Raw genomic sequence first — 22254 nt, forward strand, 5'->3', positions numbered from 1 at the left:
CCTAGGTATTTGTTCTATCTAACTGGTGAGGGGTATTTATGTAAAAGGTGTTTCTTTCCAAGACATCCCCTTGTCATTGTCTTGAGCATGTCAGCTGTGGTTTTTCAGATATGCACCATCATCCCGGCAGACAAGTCAGGAGGAAGGCAAGGAATGGCTACGCTCCCATTCAACTGGAGGCCTGCAAGACACTGGCAGTCAGTCCCCGCTTGTTTCTCCTTCAGCTATGTCTTCATCTGCAACTGGAAAATACCACTTTTCCAACCTGGGTAAATGCTGTTTCCCTTCACTGTTTCTCCCCCTCTGTAACAGAACCATACAATTCAACTGTACATATTTCTTAGTCTGCTAGACTAGGTAGATTATTTTTAACATCTTCATCACCATATTATTGTACCTCACTAATGAGGGGAAACTCACAGCGTTGTTAATGAGGTGGGTTGAGGTAGCACCTATTTTGCACAGAGAAAAAAAAACCAGATTTTTATTACTTGAATAAGGAGATGAATTTTGAGGGGGATCTGGAAATTAGCTTCTAGTTCAAAGCTATTCATCTTTTAGGTTTCACAGTCAGTAGGATTCTTTCCACTGATTTTAGTGAATGTCAGAAACTAAATATATTGACCTATATTTTTCCTACATACATGTTTGCTTTGAGGTAGACCTTTCCAATGTGTTTCAGTAGCTGGACCTGCCTATAACTGCACTAGACCCAACCCAAAGCCTAACCTTGAATGTAATATAGGATTTTGGGATGTGAGTCACACTGCAATTTTATTTGATTAGGAACCAAGGTTTAGATTTGGTTCCTCTGAATCTTGGTTCAAATTAGTCCAACACAAGTTTATTTTCTTTTCTTATAATTTTGTTTCTTTCTTTAATTCTGAATAAAAACTACTTACCTGCACTGCACTTGACACATACCTAGGTTCGCAATGTGGTTTTTTTATGGTTTAGCCCTTACTGAGGAATTAGTAACATCCTTTGAAGCATTAACACTTCTGTCACTCTGTCACAGCTTATGGCATTTATAGGTTATGATCACTCAAAAGAAATTTGATCAGACATACACATAGTCTTTATTACATGCAGACAAAGAAGTTGAGCTGTACCACTTTTGAAAATGAAATTGGTTTCTCGCTAAACAAGCCACTGCTTTGAATTTTCCTACTGTAGTTTTAGACACAGCTCTTTGTAAGCAGTGTTTTCTCATTATATTATTTTTATTTAAAATTATCTCCTTTTCTTTTTGTTCATAGTTCTTGTGAACTCACAATAAAGAGCAATAAGAACATGGGGTTTAAAATTTATTTTTTCATTGTCCTTTGCTTTTTTTCACATTTCAAAGCCCCGTGGAATAATTTGCTCTTACAACACAGCTGTTGCGGTAGTTTACAACTTAGGACATATCTTGGATGATCTAAAATAAAAGTCCCAACACTGAGGCAGAATTTGGCTAGACAGTTAGCTTTTTCTTCTAGGCATTGACATTGTGTGGTTCAGGGGAGCCATATCCAGGCTTTCCTTCCTACTGGTAAAAGAATTTTGCAGAGCCTTAAAGTAGGTTCATCAATTCTGTTCTTGATTTCAACCTTGTCTGACTACCCCTGTTTATTAGAATGAGATTCAACTGAGGCCTGTGCAAGAATTTTTAACCTAATATAGTGGTAGGTATTCCTGAAAATCAAAGGATAAATGTCTTGCATATGCAAATAAACTTTGGTCTTAACAGCAGTCAGTAGTACAGGTATATAACAATAAAATACTGATACTGAAAAGCCGCTTAAAGAAATACTTATGACCTCTTATTCCTTTTTAACTTTTGACTCTCCCCCATTGATTTTCTATCTTGGGCTGCCAAAGGGTGCTCAGACACCAGTGTTAGTGTTACCACGTGTTTTACAGGATTAATCTCATCCAGGTCCTTTGAGGCCATCTGCTTCACCTTTTTGTTGTAGCTTTAAATATAGGAATAAAAACCTTCCATTTTCTCAACAGCATGAAGTCTACCTAACCGTGCTAGTCCTACATTGCAGTTTTGTGCAGAACCAAAATTCACTTAATGGAAATGTGCTTCATTAATAAAGCTTTTTATTCTAGTGAGTCCAACCAACCTATCACAGTTTAACCTTCCTGGGCCCAGCATGATGCGTTCAAACAGCATCCCTGCACAAGACACTTCCTTTGATCTCTATGATGACTCCCAGCTGTGTGGCAGTGCTACTTCCTTAGAAGAGAGACCACGAGCAATCAGTCATTCAGGTTCATTCAGGGACAGCATGGAAGAAGGTAAGACTGCATAACTACTTAGATTGGTAAACACATCCCAAAATAGATGTCCAAAACATAGTAAAATTTTAAAATATTTCTTCTGCACCCTGCACCATAGTAACTTAAATGATATTGCGAAGCTTTTATTAATCCTGTTGAGTTGGACTCACAAGCTTTCCTTATCCTAAGGCATGGAACGTATTACTTCCACCCAGGAATAAGCAATACTGTATGTATCTCATTCATGTGCAAGTCCTCTGTCAGAAATTTTGGAGAAAAGGAAACCATTCTTGGAAAATTATTCTTTTTTCCTCTAACTCCAAAATGTCTGAATATACCTTGACTACTATATTTCTCTGCTTTCTTAGTCCTACTTCTGTGCTTCCTTTTTTTTTCCCCAAACACCAGTGTTACTTAGCATCTCCTTTCTTTTGTAGTCATTTAATCTCTCCACTTTCCCGCAGCCTTCTACAGCAAACACCATGTGAATTTCTGCATTGAAATTCTGTAATTTAAACTGAATTCACTACTTTATGCAGATTATTACTGTCTGCTTTCTTGAATGCTATCTGAAACATCTGGAACTTGGTGAATATTTTTTGTTTCGATTTTGGGTTTTGCTCTTTTTCATCCAAGGAGAACCTGACAACTCCTAATTAAATGCACTGTAACATTTTCTTCTGACTAACATTTCTGGTAAATCTGATTATTTGCAGAATTCCCATGAGTGCAAAGTCCTTACACCCTTTAATTAGAAAAAAAAAGACAACTGAAATTCCATGGAATTCATTCTATAACACTCATCTTGTTTACTGCTAAGTGATGACAATGTAAATTATAACAGGCAAATAAAAAAAAAGTCTTGCCTTAGCCCCAAAGGTCATAGTTACAAAATAAAAGGGGGAAAAAAGTCGTAGATAAAACAACAGGCAAATAATACTTCTACTTTTTGATTCCTTTTACTGTATTTTAGATGATATATCAGGCAGACATCTGGGTATGTTATACTAGCAGTAGGGTGCAGGACATTCAAGCTGTGAATTGTCAGCACAGAGAGGATGGCTGACTGCACAGAAGAATATCACATAATTCAAGGACAGAGCTGACTACAGACCTTTTGCTGAGGAACAGAATTATCAAAGGAAACACTGGAAGAATAATAGAGAAAACAAAGCAATTAATGCATAGAAAAAGAGGTGTTAAATGTAGAATTTCAGTAATGGGTCACCAGTGGGTTTGATGAAAGCCTTTCATTGGTTAGGTTTCATATCCAGCTGGAGCAGATAACTGTGATCAACAAGAGTAAATGAAAGTCAATGCAGCAGTAATAAACAGTTTTCAGCAGTTTACAGTCATTAGAGATTAACATGAAATGATGCTGTTAGAAGGTCAAATGTATTTTAAGATAGGAGCTCTGAAGAAGGTTAAAATGAAACAAGTGAGATCATGCATAGAGCCACTGTGTATGAATGCAGAATGGCGGTTTAGCTGAGACATTTAAACCAGAGACTGAAAACCAAATATACATTGGAAACCACTCCATTTCAATGGTGAGTGTACCACATTTGTATAAATACAAAACTAGATTTAAAGTCCATTTGGCTAATCCAAGTATTCTTGTAGTGTCTGGGTTTTGCATACAGGTAGCTATTGAAGCAAAATATTTTTTATCAAACCCTGGAAAATTACAAATACCAAAAAATTTCTTGTGAAACAAAAATAAAAAGAGGTAATTAAATAAATTATCTTATTTGAAATTATCAGTGGGTATAGCCTTCCTCAGGAGAGTCATCAGAAGCAAAACAGGGCAATTTTTTTAAAAACTAAACAATGAGGTTTTAGTCTTCATTTTCCATTTCCAGGTAGGCCAGGAACCCCATTTCTTAAAGTGCAGCCCTGCAACATTCACTCAATGCTCTCAAGGCTGACTCCACTAAGGATTAGGGGAAATATGGCACTACGTCTCACAGTAACCTGCTCCCATGGACTATAACTACACAGGTCAGCATTGCTGAGGAAAGCTTGGGAGCTCACCACACAGAATGTGAACTGTTTTCCAAAGTGTAGTCTCTTACTAAAATCATTTGCTCAGCTTAGGACAGGTGTACAAACAGCTCGATTTCTGATTTCTCTGAAGAGTGTATTTATCAAGTGATTTCTTGTCAAAGCAACAAAAGTGATGCTTGGTTTGCTGATAATAATACAATATGACATTGGCTCTCTCACCTGCCCCATATACAGGAAATTGTTTTTTCTGGATAGAACAATCTTTCTAAATGCGGGGAAATCTATCAATAGCTATTCTATACTAATAGCTCATAATTGCTCTTTGTGGAAAATTGGTTCTCATTTTAAACATTTTTTACTTATTGAGCTACATGGGGGAAGTTTTATGCTTGCATCAATCTCTCATGTTATTTTCCTTTTCTTAAAGTACATGGGTCCTCATTATCACTTGTCTCCAGTACATCCTCTCTCTACTCTACGGTGAGTATCGATACTTTAGAGAAAAGTTCTGCCTGCCTCTGTTGTTGTTCATTGTTCGTCAAACTTTCAATACTTTGAGACCTAGAAGAATTAGAATTTTACTGCAGTAAAGTAGGAGTGTTTATTTTCAGCTTTGTACTACTCCATACTATTTTAGAAAACATTATTTTCATCTTTTTATGTGAGCTGCTTATAATTGTTTAAAATCACCCAGTATACATTTTGAAAGCAAAAAAAAGGGTGAATGTCTGAGTGCCTCTTTTATGGGGTCCTTATGCTATTGTATTTTACCATTTTCAGTCATTTTGCTTACTTTCAGCTAGTACACAACTTAGAAAATTATTTATATCCTGGTGTTGTTTGAGTTAAACTTCTTAAAAACCACAAGATTGCCTTAGGGTAAGGGAGATGTAACTTGGAGTTTAAGTCTACTGATTTTTCTTGCAAGTGACAGCATTTGGATGTTATTTGCAAAGAGAAGAATAACTTTATAAAATTTTAATTTTCATTAGTTAGATTAATTTGATTGAGTAATATCTGTTTCCATCTCCAGAAGTTTTTCTGATTTTGAATTTTTTCCTCTATTTTATTGTTGGTTTTGGTTGTTTTTTTGGTTTTTTGGGGTTTTTTTAATCTTATGGGGGGGAGGGTTAATATATTTTATATCATTTATTGTTTCAGTTGTTCTATTAGCAAGAAATCATCCATGGGGGAGCAGTTGAAGGTGTTTGGACATTCCCTTGCTGATACACAGCAGTTGCTTTGCAGCCTCACTAACTACAATTACATGCTGCAGTAGCCCCTTTTCACAGGAGAGCAACACACATACCTGCTTTCATCCCATGCATTCATGAACAGTGTGTGTCCTCTCCATATTTCCACGTGTTGAATAGTGTCAGCTGACATTCCAGATACGGGCTCCTCTACCCAGAGCCAGCAGTAGGTCTTGCCTAGGAGTAGCAAGCTCATGCTGTTTGATGTATTTGTAGCACATGGTAGCTCTGTATCAATGCTAAATTCATGTTACCTTGAGAAGTTTGTTGCAACCATGCACAATGATGCCCTCCTAGTTCTGTTTAATCGTCAAAAGATTCATATAAGGGAATATCTAAAACATCAAGTACACATGCCTTGGGTTTTTACAGGCTTTAAAGTGCAAGTGGCAAGTCATTCCAGTCCAGACCAGTCCTGAATTATTTGGAAGCAGGAGAGGGGAGGTGAAGCTGGGAGATGTAGAATGTATGTACAGGCTGGCTTCACATGAGACATAACTAACGTTCAGAGTTAAGCTTCTCACTTATATTTTGGTCATTGAAAATATCTTTGGAACTATTTCCCTGTCTATGAGACACTGCAATCAGTTTGTTTGGGAAGGTGTGTCAAAAATTATGATTCAAGCTTCAATGTTTCAAGCTTCGAATTTTAGAAGAGTGTTATGAAACTTATAGATGAAAAAAATCAAGTTATAAAGTGATAGAGTATGCTTTCAGCACCCAGTAAGTGAGTAACTCTGAAATACCTGTGCTCTGATGTTGTGTAATATGGCAAGAATTTACAAATACTTACTATTAATATTACCTGTTATCTTTCATTATAGTATTTTGGAAATATTAAATAAACCCCATGATAGTAAAGAATGGTATTTTTCCTGCAAAATAAACTTTAAACTGTTTACCCAGGTTCATACTATAAATATCTTTTGACTGTGAATTCACATTGCAGCTGAGCCCCACTCCTTAAGTAATGGATTATGTAGGCAAGATAATGAAAGCTGCAGAAAAATCTGAAAAGGACCAGAAAGAAATTAGTATGAAAAAATTACTAGGATTGACTTTTAGTGTAGATTTTTGATCTGAATTTCTTTTGCTCTGTGAAAAGAGTTTAAACTTTCACTGATTAATCAAAAAAATTATGCACAAGTGGAGTATAGAAACATCAAAAGTTTAACACTCAGTATCACATCAGCTGAGTGAAGAGAGCAATGGGATAGCTTCACAGGGTTATCTCAATTAAATGTATTTATCGGATTTCTCAAGCATTGTCTTAAGCCTTAGTGTTAGTGTTTTCTGTGACCTAATCACTGGAGAAGTTCAGACAAAGTACTAAAGAAAATCAAGACCTTCATGTTTAATTGCCAGAGGATAGCTGAAAATCTTCAAGTTGTTCTCTGAAGATTGTTTCTTTGACAATTAGAATATGACATTCAGAGATTTCATTATTTTCTGCCATTGAGTAAGTCCAATGACACAGAAGTTCTGCATCCACTTCTATCTTCTGTATATATTGGCTTTCTTCTTGAGTTGCATTTGGGTTTTTCAGGACTTAACTTGCACAGTCTGGAAATCTAGCTTGTAGATTGTGTGCATGTACGGAGAAGTCCATTTTGTTTCACAGAAAAATACACCATGTCAGCAGATGTATTAAACTGATTCAGTTTTGGCAGTGAATACATTTAGCCCTGTGAGTAATTGAAAAAAAATATGATAGGTTGCTTCAATCTCCTCCTGCTCAGTAGGTGAAACACTTAAATTTTCACATATTTAGTTAATTGCCAATTTCTCGCACTGGCTCTCAGCATTAGCTACACTTTGACTCCTTAGGCTTCGTTGATTGTGCTAAGCCATGCTCAGGGGAGTTGTGTAAGGACATGCCATTTGTACCTTAATATTCTAAGACTTCAAAAAAAAGAAAAAATAATCCTTGCAAGGATGGGATGCATGCATATGATGGAGAAGTAGAATGAGAAAAAGATTTTTTTCCTTTTAGAGCCTATTGGAACATTGGCTGAGTCCTGGGTTACAATGGTGTGAGCATGAATTGAAGTAAAAACTGCTCAGATGTATTTGGTTGTCAGATTCTATTTTTTAAGCTGATAGTATGTCCAGAATCCTGATCTTTCTCATTAATTTACTTCCTTCACTGTCCACAAAATCTGACTTGTGGTAGCCCCCTCTCTGAACTGAGGGAGAGGCAACACTTCCTTCTGCATTGAGGGAGTTGTCTGATAACAGCATGAATCAATGCCTTCATCAGCAGTTTTGGTGGTCCAAGAACAAGCACCATGTCCCCACATGGCAGTTTTAGGGAAAAGTCACCAAAGAAATCGTAAGGGAGCATCGTCACCTCAGTCCCTTTGTGACTCTCCATGCACTACATATTTGAAGTAACAATAGTGGGAATAAAATATACTATTTTTCTGTAGGTAGATCTCCTGTTTGAAAACATAGATCGGAAAGTTAGTTTGTTACAGTATGTGTGTTACATCAGTGCTGAAAAGAATCTCATTAAACTAAATCAGCCTCACATGGTGATGTATCAGGTATTAGTTTCAGCCCAAAGCATTTCTAAGTGTTGCAAAGGTAAATATCACAGCATCACAGTCTGTTTAGTGACTGCTAAAGATAAGCATGTATGGAAAGAGGTGTTTTCCAGAGGCCTTCTCAAAAAAACCCATTTCTATTATAAATCATTAAAATCCTAACAGCCCATAATTAATGCCTATTACAGGCTCAAAATCAGCTATAATAATTTGTAATAACACAGAATAAGATAGTCCAGTGCCAGAGAATCTTCTGAAGAACCCTTAACTTGGGTTTTCTTAGTGTTTCTAGTGTTGTAGATAATTCCTTTACCTACATTTTCCTTTTACTGCTTACTTCTCCTCCAGATAATGTAGACTGCTTCTCTGAATATGGGCCCCTTCAGACTATGGGGTGTGGATTGATTTCTAGTGCATTAACTGATTCTTATTTTATGTTATGAAAGGGTTCCTTTCTCATGGCATGCCATTCTTTTCCATTAGAATTCCACTGAAGCAAGATTTATCTGTCCACCAAATGTCTCCTGAATAGGACTAATCCAGTGCTTAGAAACTGAATGACTTTCGAAGGTTTGCCTAAGAGTGGTTTAGTTTCTTAGCTTGTTGGAAAAGGCTGCTGAGTAAAAAGCTTCAGTATATTACACAATACATTGCAATATGGAAAATATCTAAATTTTAAAATAATATTAGCAAATTTAATTGAAAACTTTAACATGCCTTGATAGCCCTTAATATTTTGATCAGTTCTCTGTATGGAAGAAATTACATTAAAATACAAGTTCCCCTCACCTTCCCCAATGTATGTTTTACAGGTATGCTGTCAACTTTTCTTATCAGGGATTACTTATTATCATATTAGGCACATTTCTTGATATGCAGTAAGGCAAATATAAATCCAGGAGCCCTAATAATCATTGCAGCATAAAAATTTGTTGTGTCAGACTGAGGTCCATGCAGTGGGAGCATAGTAAATTTTTGTTTATCTTAGAAATGTAGCTACAGTTTCTGCAATTCTGGTCCTGCTCTGATTTTCTCCACCATTTCATTTTGTCATAACGCTGGCAAGCTCTTTGGGGTTTCAGCTGGAGCCTTGCCAAACAAGTTGAAAAGAGTTCAATTTATTGTTTTTACTGGATACCTTCCTTAAATGTAATGGATGTATGAAGCTATTCATTTCCCTTCAGTGTAGGTGGCTTTTATGTTCTCTTACCACAATTATGTTGCACACTCATTCTAAGCCTTTTCTTCTTTGTTTTCTTCCAGGCAGAAGAAAAGGCTCATTCAGAGGTAAGAACTTTTCTTCATTTGTGTACTTCTGTATTGCCTTACATTATTTTATAGTTTACTGTTTACCTGCTTTGGCTAAACTGCGTAGTTGGTAGCGAAAATACATCCTGGCTTTGCATCGTCTTTTAAGTATTGGTGAAAACCTGGTGCAGCTTTTAGTGTACTGGAAGGTGTTTTCTTAGCATTGTGCTGAAGAAAGCCTCCTGGATGTCTTTCTGAAAAGATGAAAAGAATCAGTGAGAACTGAGTGTTGAGTGGAGGAGCTAAGATAGGTCTGATTTCAAACCTAATACCACTCTGTGCAGAATCTAAGGAATTGTGCAATTCAAGGTAAGGTGTTGCCTTTCAGGAGGAAAAATACTTCAAATGATCTCTTTGAACTTCTCTCACTCACATTTTGCATTGTATTAAATTTCTGAAACTGACCACTTTGTTGGACCAGTGCAATGCAGATTGATTTCAGATATAAATCAAATTTGACATGGAAAATAGCTTCTTTCTCCTTACAGTGTATAAGAATGGGTGACAAGCCTGGGTCAGCAGCTGGATACAATTACAGCCTTTCTCAAAATGAAGTCCTGGTTGTATTAAAAGGGCACCAAAGAGTAGCAGCAATACAATTCAGCACCAAGGGGTGCATTTCCACTTCACAGAGTGACATGCCTTCCAACTCCTTCATTTATGCTGCTCCTAGTTTTACTATTCTGATCAAAGAAAAAGTCAACAAAAAGATATTTTGAGGAAATTGAAAAAACAAACATATCCTTCCCTCCTTGCCACAGTATATTTCAATATAATTTCATCTAAGATCACATTTCTTAAAAGTTAAAACAAAGAAGCTAAAGAGGCATGCCATAGCTCAGTAGTATAAATTACAATTTCTCATTTTATTGCCTTTTATATAGGGTTGTATATAGAGATGAAACAACATTTCATTCCTGTGTATTTCTACATAATGTTTTCTCGGTATCTGGGTCTGCTTGAGATGCTCTTACAGGAGATGTTGAACAGCACTTCATGAGACCTACCTTTGTGAATTTGCAAGAGCAGGATGAAAGTGTAGCTTAAGCTGGAATGTCAAATAATTGCATTTGAAAAACAAAGAGAAAACTTGGAAAAATAAAAGGGTCAGTCAGGATGGAGAACAACTCAATAATCTGCCCCTGTTGCACTGAGCCAGTGTAAATGACTGAGCTATTTTCATGTTATAGAAGTACAGGAACAAGTTCATGTTTCTTGTGCAGTATTCCTTGTTGGTTTTCATGGGAGCCATAAAATTAAAGTACTGCAATGGTCTTTACTAGTGACTGTAAATGTTCCCTTTCCTAGGCTGGTTTTACTCATTTTACTTCTCTAGTCTGGAATAATTTATGTCTGAATATGAAAGGCTCTTCAAAGTGAAACTCCATGTTGTGCTTGATTTCAATACAATGCCAAGTCCCTGTAAGATCTCAAATAGGGTTAAATGAGCTTAAAATGATGTGCAAGCTGCATGCTAGGTATCTACCCCAGCTGAAATGGAAACAGATATTTTTCTTAAGGATTCTGTTTTTCATTAAAGGATAAAGGGGTCTTGAGTTTATTTTCATGTCAACATGCACATTTAAAGCTACATTTATTTTTTTTAAGTTGGCAAGCAAGTTTCTGAATACTATATAAGATTTAAAGAGGTTGCATGTTTGAATTTCAGGGACTGTAGAGAAATGTATTAGGAAAAAAAAGAAATACTATTTTACCTCACCTAATTTTAGACATCCTTAAAGAAAAAAAAAATCTGCATCTGAGGTAGCCATCAAAGCCTTCTTCATGCCAGTCAGTGTGGGAGTACATATCTCACGTTATCTTACTCTAATGTAAGCCAACATTCAACATATGTTGGTTGCATTAGGCACAGTGAACCTCGCCCAATTGCACTCATGTTTCAAAACCTCAGACCACATCCAGGGCGGCTCTCCTTGATTGCACTAAGCATATGTTTGGATCTTATGGGATTTGGTAAAAACCCATGAGATTTCCCTTGCAAACAGAGGATAGTGCATACAAAGTAATTGAGCACTTGCCCATGTGTGCTTCCTTAACTGGAATCCTGGCTCATACACCAGTTAAGTGCTAGAAAACAGTTGGAACAACACTTAGAGACAACTTTTAATAGTTTGTTTTTCTGGATAGTTCTGAGATTAAAATCTGAAGCTAAGACATCATAAACCTATTAGTGATCTCTCAAGAAAACATACAAAAATAACCACAAAAAAAAAATTAGTGAAATACTGACATCAGTCTGTTGTTTCTCTAGCAAATTCAGAAACTACGGAGAGAGTTGGTTGCATCACAAGAGAAAGTTGCTACCCTTACTTCTCAACTTTCAGCAAATGTAAGTATTTTTGCTTGTGATGACAAGTAGTATCAACAAGTACATTAATCAATACTTCTTACTCAACACAGTCTTGGAGACTTTTACTATTTATTTATTTATTTATTTGGAGTTTTTTTCCCAAGTTAATGACTTCATTAAATTTCTATATTGCCCCAGCTTCAAGTAGATCTTGTGGAAGTGGAAAGTAGACAGTAAAAATGGAGAGTTTCCACACTTTGAATGTGACAGTCCTATCCTCTTCAATTTCACCCTTTTCTTAGAATCATCTATAAAAAATGGTCAAAAGTGAGGAGACACAACCAAAGAAAGGCATGATTTGTATATTCTAATAGAATTCAGTACAACTTCATTTCACAAAGACAAACCCTGCAAAATGCAGTCAAGTCTGAAAGGAAGCACAGTGTACAAGTATATGTAGAATTTGTGTGCTACAAAACCAGTGCTGATAAATAACTAATTAAAACTGGGCTATTTCACAGAGAGCTTCCTGGTGATCCTTTCAATTGACATATGTTGGTAATACGAGTTAATGGAACATGTTACCTGAAAATAATGCCAGATATTGAATGCAAGCTACAGTCTTTTCTGGTTGCTGTGGTTTCAGGTGAAGTTACTGAACAATCTAGTATTGTGATTTTTAAATGTGTTCAGACTACAATTATCGTTACTACTGTGAGGGAAATCTGAGATGTAGTTAGAAGAATGTATCTTTCTGCAGTTCAAGAAAGCAGTTTCCTGATATCTTGAGCAGCCCATAAATTGCCTTTCTTTGAAGTGTAGGCATCCTGAATATTTGTATTTATAAATACTGCTGATTTTAAAGAAATTATTTCATGTTCTGATAAAGTAATCTCTAGCTTTGTGAAAGCTGCTTGTTCATATGTGACTTCCATACACGAAAATGTGGAAGAGCTATGCATAGCACTTTTTCCTCTGTTCAGATGGTTGCAGAGCACCTGTGGATATTTGTACATCTGTAGCAGTGTAGGTTGCCAGACTCCTCTGAGTACTAAGAACGAACTCATAAGTCAGATGACGTGGGACATTGCAATGTTTATAAATTCAAAATCTGGATTCTGAGTTGGGTTATTCATTTGAGAATGTATAGCTAGAATAGCCAGCATATCTATTTTGGGAATGGGATTCCTTCACTTACGTGTTTTAGACACTGACCTTCCTCTTTACCAGTTTGGGCAGGTCTTCATTCACCTATCCTGAGAGCAAAAAACAAAAACTCACACTGAGAGATCAGAAGAGCTGAAATAGCATGCTTTTGGTTGGTGTGTTTGCTAGTGAGTCTATTGTTCTCTGCAGGGAACTTTTCTTTCTACCACAAATGCAGAGATGCAGCAGTTCTGCATGGAAATGGGGGGCACAGGGAGGGGGTACCTGGCTGGGCTTGTGACACAGCACAATCACAGACACACCTACATCTGCTCTGAATGCCCTGGTGTTATCCAGAGGAGTTATCCAGCAAGCCCCTGATTTAGTGAAAGATATGTCTGCCCGCAATCAGAAGTTGGACTAGATGATCATTAGAGGTCCCTCCCAACCCAAACATTTTCATGATTCTAAATAGAGATGTCATATCAGTAAAACTAAATTGTTTGCCTTTGGTGGGCTTGTGTTCAGTGCCTGTTCCGGGTGATAACTCAGGCCCCTGGTACCACTCTTCTCTTTACTCTGCGGGCAGTAAAACAGTTTTCCCTTCTCTCCTTCCACTGGCTCAGAACAGAAGACACTCGCATATTCTTTCTAACTGCTGTGTTGAAAAGGAAAGTTGAAGGATTACTCAGTCTCCTGTCACTTTTCAATCAACCCAGAAATGGCGTAGTCTATAATACGGCAACAAGTACAGTAAGGTGAGAATGTCAGAGCACTCTCTGCAGCTGAGGAAATCAAACCATTATTTTGTTTGTTTGGACAAACAGTGTCCAATCTCTCTTCAGTCTTATTTGGAAGTCCTTCACTATACCCCTGGCCAATATGTCTTTCTATTAAATAAACACCATAAGGGATGGTTTCTAATAACATTACTTATTCTAGACAAATTGTCAAAGCCAGCTCCTAGTTATAATCAGATTTGATCCATAATTCGAGGAAAATGAGTCAAGTTAAAAATTGGTATTTTGGCTTGGTTTTCACTCAAACTAAATCAGTTGCATGGGTAAGAAATAAATTTGGGTTGATCTGTATAAATCAGATTGGATTGTTAGAAATCTGGTATATACTGCCTCTTGGGTTCTGAACAGCTAGCAAGAATGCTTTTCTAGTGATATAACTTTAAGGGCAACAGTTCTTTTGACTGTTACACACCTTCTAATCCATCTCTACGGAGATATTCTTTAAACTCTAAACCTATTGGCAACCGTAAGGCTGATCCATTTTGCACATGCATTTTTTAACTGATACAAGAGAAATCTCTCCTCTTGTCAAATCCCCAACACGTAGAAATTCCTTCAAAATTAAATTTTTTGGGAGCATGAAACTTAGCGGCTTCCAAATCTCCAGGCATGAGCAAAATTATATTCACAGTGAACACCATTTTAAAAGAAAAGTAGATATTACTGGATAATGGCAGTAAATATTTTTGGCAGGATGTTCTCATGAGATACACACTTTACAAAACCAAAAAATTGAAAAGTATTTCACAATAAACCTGGTCCTGAGTTCATTCTCTACTGTTTTTGGTACAGAACTTGTAAAGTATTAAAACAACACTTCCACATGAATCCAAAAAATCAAAAGAGACTGCTTAAATGTTTAACTCCTTCTGTCAGTCCTTCAAGCACTTTATGAGAAGAAATTCTACAAAATATCCCTTAAACATCAGAAATAAAATCCAGCTTGAAAGCAGAGAGTATATTCAACTATTTAATTGTGATAGAACCATTGAAATTTAGTTTACTTACCAAATTGATGTTTAAATGCCAGTTATTAAGTACTTTTCATAAAAATTCTGAGAGTTATTAACAAACGATTTAACTTGGCAAGCTTATGGAAAACCTAGAAGGCTTTCAAAATTTGATGAACTTCCATGAAATTTCATTGCCTTAACAATGCGTTCCTTGCATGTATTCATTTATCATTTATTTTGTAGTCTAAGACATATTTCACCAGTCACTGCCTTTTAAGGGAGAAATACTCCCGATCACAAAATCTGGAATTTATTCTCAGAGAAGAAGTCAAATCTCTACATGAATAATACTACTGTGACCCTCATTTTGGGTCATGTTTGCTCATTAGTAAGGCTAAAACTTGAACCAACATTAAGTTTAATTCAGAAAAGTTTGATCACTACCTCTCTGTCAATACACCATCTCTGGCAGACAGAGAACTCTCTGAACAGCGTGTCTTTTGTGGTGCCTTTGCTAACCAAAAAAATGCTCTGTCCTTTCTCATGCTTTTACTACAAATGCATTCATCTTAGCGTTCATCCTTAGCGTTAGTCCTTTGCTCCTCCTAATTTCCATACCTTCACTGTCTGAAAATAGGCAGCACTTTTTTGCCTTGCTGGGGAAGGAAACTATTAATAGCCATCTTGTTCCCTCATAGTTCATCTTGATGTGAATTTGTTGTTAGCATTTCCCTTTGTAGAACTGAGCAAAAAAATTGCATGTGAGTGAAAAAAAGAGCATCTTATTCAACTCATTTCAATACTATTTGTGCCTTTTTTTGCTTCTCCACAGAAGACTGTTGGTGACATTAGTACATAAGTCATTAAAAGACTGGCAGGTTGAAATTTGACCTATTTAATCAAGCCTTTGCTTGATACATTATTTTATACCAAAATCTGTCAATTGGAAGTTACAGCATTTCTCAGGCATTATTGAAAACTGTTCTGAAAATTTTCTTATTTGGTTTCATTTGTTGTTCAGGTTTCATTGGCTGGACTCAAGTACTACGCTAGACTTCAGCAGTTTATTTCATTTGATTAACTCCAAAGTGCCAGTGTTTTGCCTGCATATGATTAAATTCAAGCTGGGTCCAGCTGTCGTTTGGATGCTTAATTTACAGATTTTCTCTGAGATTCTTGCTTTATCCCTGGCACCTGTCTCAGTGTGGCTGAAGGGTAAATCTCAATACTAATTCAGAAAGGGCCTGTTTGCAGTGCAGAAAATGCCCAGCCAACAGACTCCGCATGTGACTGACAAGGGCTCAAATTCCAGTGAGCAGCCTGACCCAGCCTGTTCAGAGGGACTTTGATCAGTGCTTTGTACTGTATAAAGCTGAAGGGTGCGTGGTTGCACACTGTAGTAGAGCCAGGATGCCAGCAGAAAGAGGAGGGGATTTGGTGGCTAATGCTCTTGTTTGGCCAGCTCTGAGCCACTATCCTATAGTCAAGCAACAAGATGCAAGCAGGCAGCAAACAGAAAAGGCCACCAGATGTAGAATTGCTGCTTGCAATCAACCCCATCACTTCTGCCCTTTCACACCTCCTTTCATTCAGCAGTATCAGGTGGGAGGAACTTCATTTATTTACCTTTGCTTTATTAATCTGAACGCCACAGGTCAAATCCCAAAGTGTGTTGGAAGACAGGTGTTTCCTATGTGAATGTCATGTTCAGGATAGGCAGTAAACCTGAGAGCTGAGGTATTTGGGGTTTGCCTGACTGGGATAGTTTACTAAGGGAGTGTTTAAAATCAAATCTGTCATCTTACCACTGAAGTCATTCCCTGACCATACATCTCTTCGACTATTTCCAGCAGGCATTTCACATGTGAATAGAAGTCAAAATTAATTCATACATGAACAATATCTACAGATTAAGGACTGTACGTCTGTGTATCCAAAATGTATGTCATGTCAATGATAGATATACTTTGCTTCAGGCATACTTCAAGTAATGCCCCGTTGCTAATTCCAGGGTGTCTTTTTTCAAGTACAAATACTGCATTCAATTGTGAGGACATATTTTTACTTTAGAATGAGCATTATATAAAGCACATGTAATATTCAGGCTACTCTTTGAAGTATTGCAATGGTGTGTGTATGCCATAAATGAAACTACTGAATCTAACACAGAGATTTCTAAGGTGTGAGAGACTGGCTGTATCTTAAAAAATAAACAAAACAATTCCTAAATATTTTTACAAGAATGGAAACTTTTAAATAAATTAAATCATCCTCAGAAATTGAGGATTAGCAATCCAATCAAAATAAATTACCAAATTTTTAAGTGTAAAAAAAAGTTTCTAATTAGAATTTTTTATTTCTGATGATCTTTATGAAAGACACAGATACTTTTTTCTCTTTGCTTTAATTGTTTCATGAATTATTCTGTATTTAACTGTTCAAATGTGAAGTCTGATCTCAGATGGGAATATATGCACATACATATATTTTATGTATACTTCAATGCACATATAAATATACTGATAATTTAGCCTTTTTCAAACTAAATTTTCTTATTTTGTTGTATAGTACTTCTCTAGGGAAAATCTGCTTAAGTTTTCAAGTAGGAGTTCCCTGGGCAGCTGAATAAGTGAATATTAGCTACCATGGAGAAAGAACAGTTTATTACTCTGAACGTAAAATTAATACTTCAGTAGAAGAGTTCTGTCTTGTAATAAACATTTAAAGTAATGAACAATGCAATTAAAAGGGTTTTTTCTTGAATAGGTTTTGGTCAATGGCACTTTGAATTACATTTCTTTTTTATTAGCAAATCAAGACCTAATAGTCTTTATTTGAAATGAGTTAGGAAAAATGCATCATCTTGATCCAATTACATTTACAATGCAAAAAGCTTGGTTTAATATTCCAAGAAGGTAATGTACTCTGTCACTGGCTGAATTTTAGTAGGAATCCTTGTGACATGGCTGTCTTTCTCTAAAGGCTGTCAGAAAATAACCGTTTCAGTGACCTTTGATGACATTTTTAATGCTGCTTTTTAGTACTTAATTTTTCCTGTAAGTTCTTTGTCGTCTATTTGTGTACAATAGAGGATGAAGTTGTAACTGTGGAATGGGGAAATACTTTGCACAAGTATGCATAGTCTGGTACCAAAGTTCTGTAGTTACTACAGTCTAATTGCTAGAGAAGAACAAAAGTAATGCATAATTAAACAAATTATTCCTCTTTCAAACCCTCAGTCCCCACTATAATTCTCAGGTAAAGCAGAACCGTGGGCCTTCAGTAAAGCCATAGATTTTTTATTAGGCAGGGAACAGTAAGCTCCATTATTTTCCTGTTAAACAAAAGTAATGAAGGGACATTTGGCTAAAATTCTGTAGTAGTGCATATTTTTTGTTGCTGATAGTGTTCTGGGTCTGTGGTCATTGTCTTTGGAAATAAAATACTATAGATTAGTCTGTATATTTTTAACATGTAGCTAATTAATAAAGTTAAAAGTTTAAGAACCAGTTACTTTTATTTGCTCAGAGGAATAGAGTAGTAAAAACAGTCAAAGGCTGTAGTATCGATTGACAGGTTTCTAGTTCATTTTATCGAAGATTATAACTTCAAGAATGTAGCCTACGTTATAAATATTAAAATAAGAGTATATACAATAACTAATTTATCTTTAAGAGATTGCATATTTATCTAGTCTCATGTTTATATGGAGTTAGTCCTTGTGGTGTGTGTACTTTACAAAAAGAGTTATCCCTAAGATATCCCTGCAGATGCAGAAAACAGGTAGGTTTACCACTATACGCGTAAGTAATAAAACATATCTAAGTATATCAATGGTGCAGTTTACAAGGAGTAAACTTTTAGTAAGTTTAATTAGAATAAAATAAGTGGCTTTCAAGATACCTAAATATTTATACCAAAATCACTCATCAGTATAACATCTCTGAAGCGGAGATGCACAAGTAGCCCACCATTATATATATGGTAATCTTCTTCTATTTGAGAGATAGTATACAGAGCAAGATGGCAAGAAGCTCTTTTCCCTCTCCCAAAATGCAGAGCAAAATCCTTTTTTGGACCATGTCTTTTCTTGATTATACCTCGGATTCCGCACAGCCACATACATTCAAACAATTTCAACTATGCTTTTAAAAGCATGCAAATCTGCAACTGAAAAATTTTCCTGGCATTGTGTGTGCTTGCACTGCTATAACAAAAACTAAATTTCCTCAGTGAGGAAGCTCAGTTAATCCATTTGTGCATATAAATATGGTTGGTTTGAGTTATATTTCCAAGTACCAATGTTTGGAGACTTTGTCTATTACCACTTTTGAGATGATAACGAGAAAATAAGCATTTCCTTATGCTTTTACTATTTGATGTTGGGAGAGAAATGGATGGAATTATTTGGACCTCCTTAAAAATTAAACCGTGACTTTCCTGTGACTGTACATGCTAGCTAAGCATATTGCGATTTTTATGACCACTTGCTCTCCTTTGCCTAAAAAGCTCAATGCCAGTTAGATTTGATGAAATATCATTTGTATAAGTTTAGCTTGCATACAATGTAGGATGCTGGTTGTTTTAAAAAAGAAAAGAAAAAGAGGAAGTTTTTTTTAAATCTTTTGATCTGTTTCAACTTTATTGCTTTTCATACTGAGAAGACTTCCAGTTTTCAAGATTTTATTTTATATTGATATTTTCACATTATAAATGTTGTATTTATATTTTACAAAATTTGTATTTATACACACAGACATATATGATCAATATAATATTAATAGACTAAGCAATGACATTTTATAAGACTAACTGTGATTTTTTTGTTTGAGGCTCAGGATTTTTCTGAAGCATTTTATTTGGGAAGTTAAAATTTGCTTTTCAAGATAAAGTACTTGAATTCCTGTGTTGAAGTGTTCGTTAATTGAAAATAATTGCCCCTGAACTCCTCTTTGAGAGCTGACTACTTTTGGCCAATATATCAGTAAACTTAAAGCTGGGCATTAAATCCATAACTCATTTCCAGGCAGAGATACCTGAGCTAATCTCATTGGGGGCTAAAGAAGCCTGAGGAACACTGGGCTCATTTGGCTGGTTCATCTATCCAACTTAGCTCATTCTGAATTTAAACTAATATTAAAGATCTGGAGAAAATGTGCTTGCAGGAAAAACATATTTTTAAAAATCAAATCGATCTGCAAAAATTGCCCAAATATAATGACATATGTTGTCTTTCTTTCACAGGCTCATCTAGTAGCAGCTTTTGAGAAAAGCTTGGGAAATATGACAGGCCGATTGCAAAGTCTAACAATGACAGCTGAACAAAAGGTAGGTTTATCAAAGCAAATGCTTTAATGTAGAAAACAGTCAGCAAATTATGTTAGAGTTTTGCTTAAAAAAACCTGAAAGGAAACAGACATCTGTGACAATAAGACAGATTTTTTTAATGGTTGCTGCAATCAAATTTTAATGAATGTCCAGCAGCATCTGGAAAAAATTATGCAGCATCAGGTTTACTCAGATAGTGTCATAAAACAGCTTGAAGATAAAATCTTTCAGTTCCATAATTTAATTAAAACATGTGTGACTTTAAGTTTAGTCCATACTGAAAGATCCTGTAAGAAAAACTTAATCATAAACTTAACGCTGCAGTGCTTCATTCCAGCCTCCCAGCACCACCAGAATAATAGAATTACAGGAAACAAGGAAGTTTAAGTAGAGATAAACAGCTCCATTGATAAAGTTAACGAAGGTTAGGCATCCTATCCATAAGTAAAATTTGGGTTTTCACTCTGCTGTTTTGTCTAATGGGGGGAGGGGGAAACTCTAAACCTGATTAGAAGAAATTTAATGTGAGTCCTTTGCCAAGTTCAGGATTAAAATGCTGCTTTGCACCTTCCCAGACTGAACTTCTGCAACTTTCTATCCTTATGAATTTTGAACAATGTGCAATTAACAGAAAGGCCTCCTTGAGCCAAACTGGGAAAGAAATGGTTTATCTGTGAGCTGCTAGTCACCGCTGGAGTCTGTAGCTATCTACAAAAATAACATTTCAGAATCTGTTTGAGCACCAACGGATGAAATGTGGCAAGACTCATTGAGAACTGGGTGGAAAGTATTTGTATTGTTTGCTTTTATTTCATCTTATGGGAGGAAGGAAAAAGAAAACAATCGCAATGGAATTTTCTTAAAACCAAAACTTTAAATTATTTTACAAGGTATAATTCCATTAGAAGGCTTTTTTTTCCAGAAGGGGTTAAGCAGTGATATTGAAACAGATCATCTCCAAGTTTCTTTCCCAAAAGATTCAGGACTTACTCTTTTCCTTCTCTTCTTTTCTCTATTTTCAAGTTTAAATTCCTTTAACCCTAATTATGTAAGTACAGACTGAAAGGACAGGGACTAATAAATAAAATATTGCTTATAAAAGCAATAATAAAATATATTTTTTAATAAAAATCACCTGTGCATTCTAATGCAGAACTTCCTGCACTCAAGTGGAGTAATTTTACTTCAACTTTCAGGACAATTTCTATTAAACAGGGGCTTTTTAATTAAATTAGCATTTAACAAATTGAATCTTTTTAATTCATCCATTAAGCAGTAGCCTCATATATTAAAAGATGCACTTCACATTGTTTCATTGTCTTTCGCAATAAAGTCATTGAGCTTTTCTTAATTTTATATTGAATAAGTGATTGAGACCCTTTTTAGATTACTTTTTTTTAGTACTGTTTTCTTCTTAAAAACAGCATGATTGCTTTAAATAGAGTAAATGAAAAGGAATATGTTAGTTGACTTCAATATCTTTGGAGAGAAAGTATGCACTTTTTTTATTGTTGCCCTTATATTCACCCAAGCAGTCCCATGATCTTTAATTTGAACACTCTTCTAATTTTTTCTTTTAGCTTAGACAAACATTATTCTTTTGCCATTATTTTGATCTCTCTTTGCTCTTCCCACAGGAATCTGAGCTTATAGAGCTAAGGGAGACCATTGAAATGCTGAAAGCCCAGAATTCTGCTGCACAAGCTGCTATTCAAGGAGCCTTGAACGGCCCTGATCATACCCACAAAGGTATGGGTTTGTCATTATCAAAATAAATGTGGAATTTCTCCCCAGGAAAAAAACCCTAAGTCACAACTTTTCTGTTGTTTGGGAGCTCTGTTGCAAGGCAAAGCAAATTCTGAAGTGAATGGTAGGCATACTTGTGGTATTTCCAGAGCTGGAAACCCTGCACAAGTTTCCTGTCTGCCAAAGTTCCTGGAGCTTTATCTTCCTAGAGCTGGGTGGCCAGTAATTGATCAAGAGTTAAGCATGTCCGTGCAATTGACTAATGAAGTACACTAAAGACACAAGTGAAGTCTTACGATATAATATGCTTATTGCTTGGGAATCCAATCAAAGTTGTAGCTTTGTAAATTGGTGCTCTCGTTGATAAGACACGGGCTAGCAACATGAAGCGCTTCATGGAGTGCTAAACTAGTGCCGAAAAGCAGGTTTTACATTCCAGATGTTGAATTAATTTGTCATTGTAATTAGGCAGATATCGCACAATAAATACGTACTTCAAAAGTGCCCGCTTATAAGCAACAGCAAAGGAATTACTTGAAAAAAATAATTGCAGTATTCATTTTTGAGAGTGTTATTGATCTTCCA

The 22254-nt window shown here is 35.9% G+C and overlaps 1 protein-coding gene across 1 annotated transcript in view; it reads left to right on the forward strand.

Moving 5' to 3' along the window:
* Window positions 1–22254, forward strand: part of NAV3 (neuron navigator 3) — a 252084-nt gene that overhangs the window by 203236 nt on the left and 26594 nt on the right. The window contains exons 18-24 of the mRNA XM_066183294.1: window positions 109–269; window positions 2101–2289; window positions 4706–4758; window positions 9341–9364; window positions 11658–11735; window positions 19840–19923; window positions 21561–21672. Coding sequence (XP_066039391.1) covers window positions 109–269; window positions 2101–2289; window positions 4706–4758; window positions 9341–9364; window positions 11658–11735; window positions 19840–19923; window positions 21561–21672 — 701 coding nt within the window. The remainder of the gene's footprint in view (window positions 1–108; window positions 270–2100; window positions 2290–4705; window positions 4759–9340; window positions 9365–11657; window positions 11736–19839; window positions 19924–21560; window positions 21673–22254) is intronic.

The sequence above is a fragment of the Chamaea fasciata genome, unplaced genomic scaffold (assembly GCF_029207755.1).
Source record: "Chamaea fasciata isolate MVZ Bird 193981 ecotype frontalis unplaced genomic scaffold, bChaFas1.0.hap1 SCAF_5, whole genome shotgun sequence".
NCBI classification, from domain to species: Eukaryota; Metazoa; Chordata; class Aves; order Passeriformes; family Sylviidae; genus Chamaea; species Chamaea fasciata.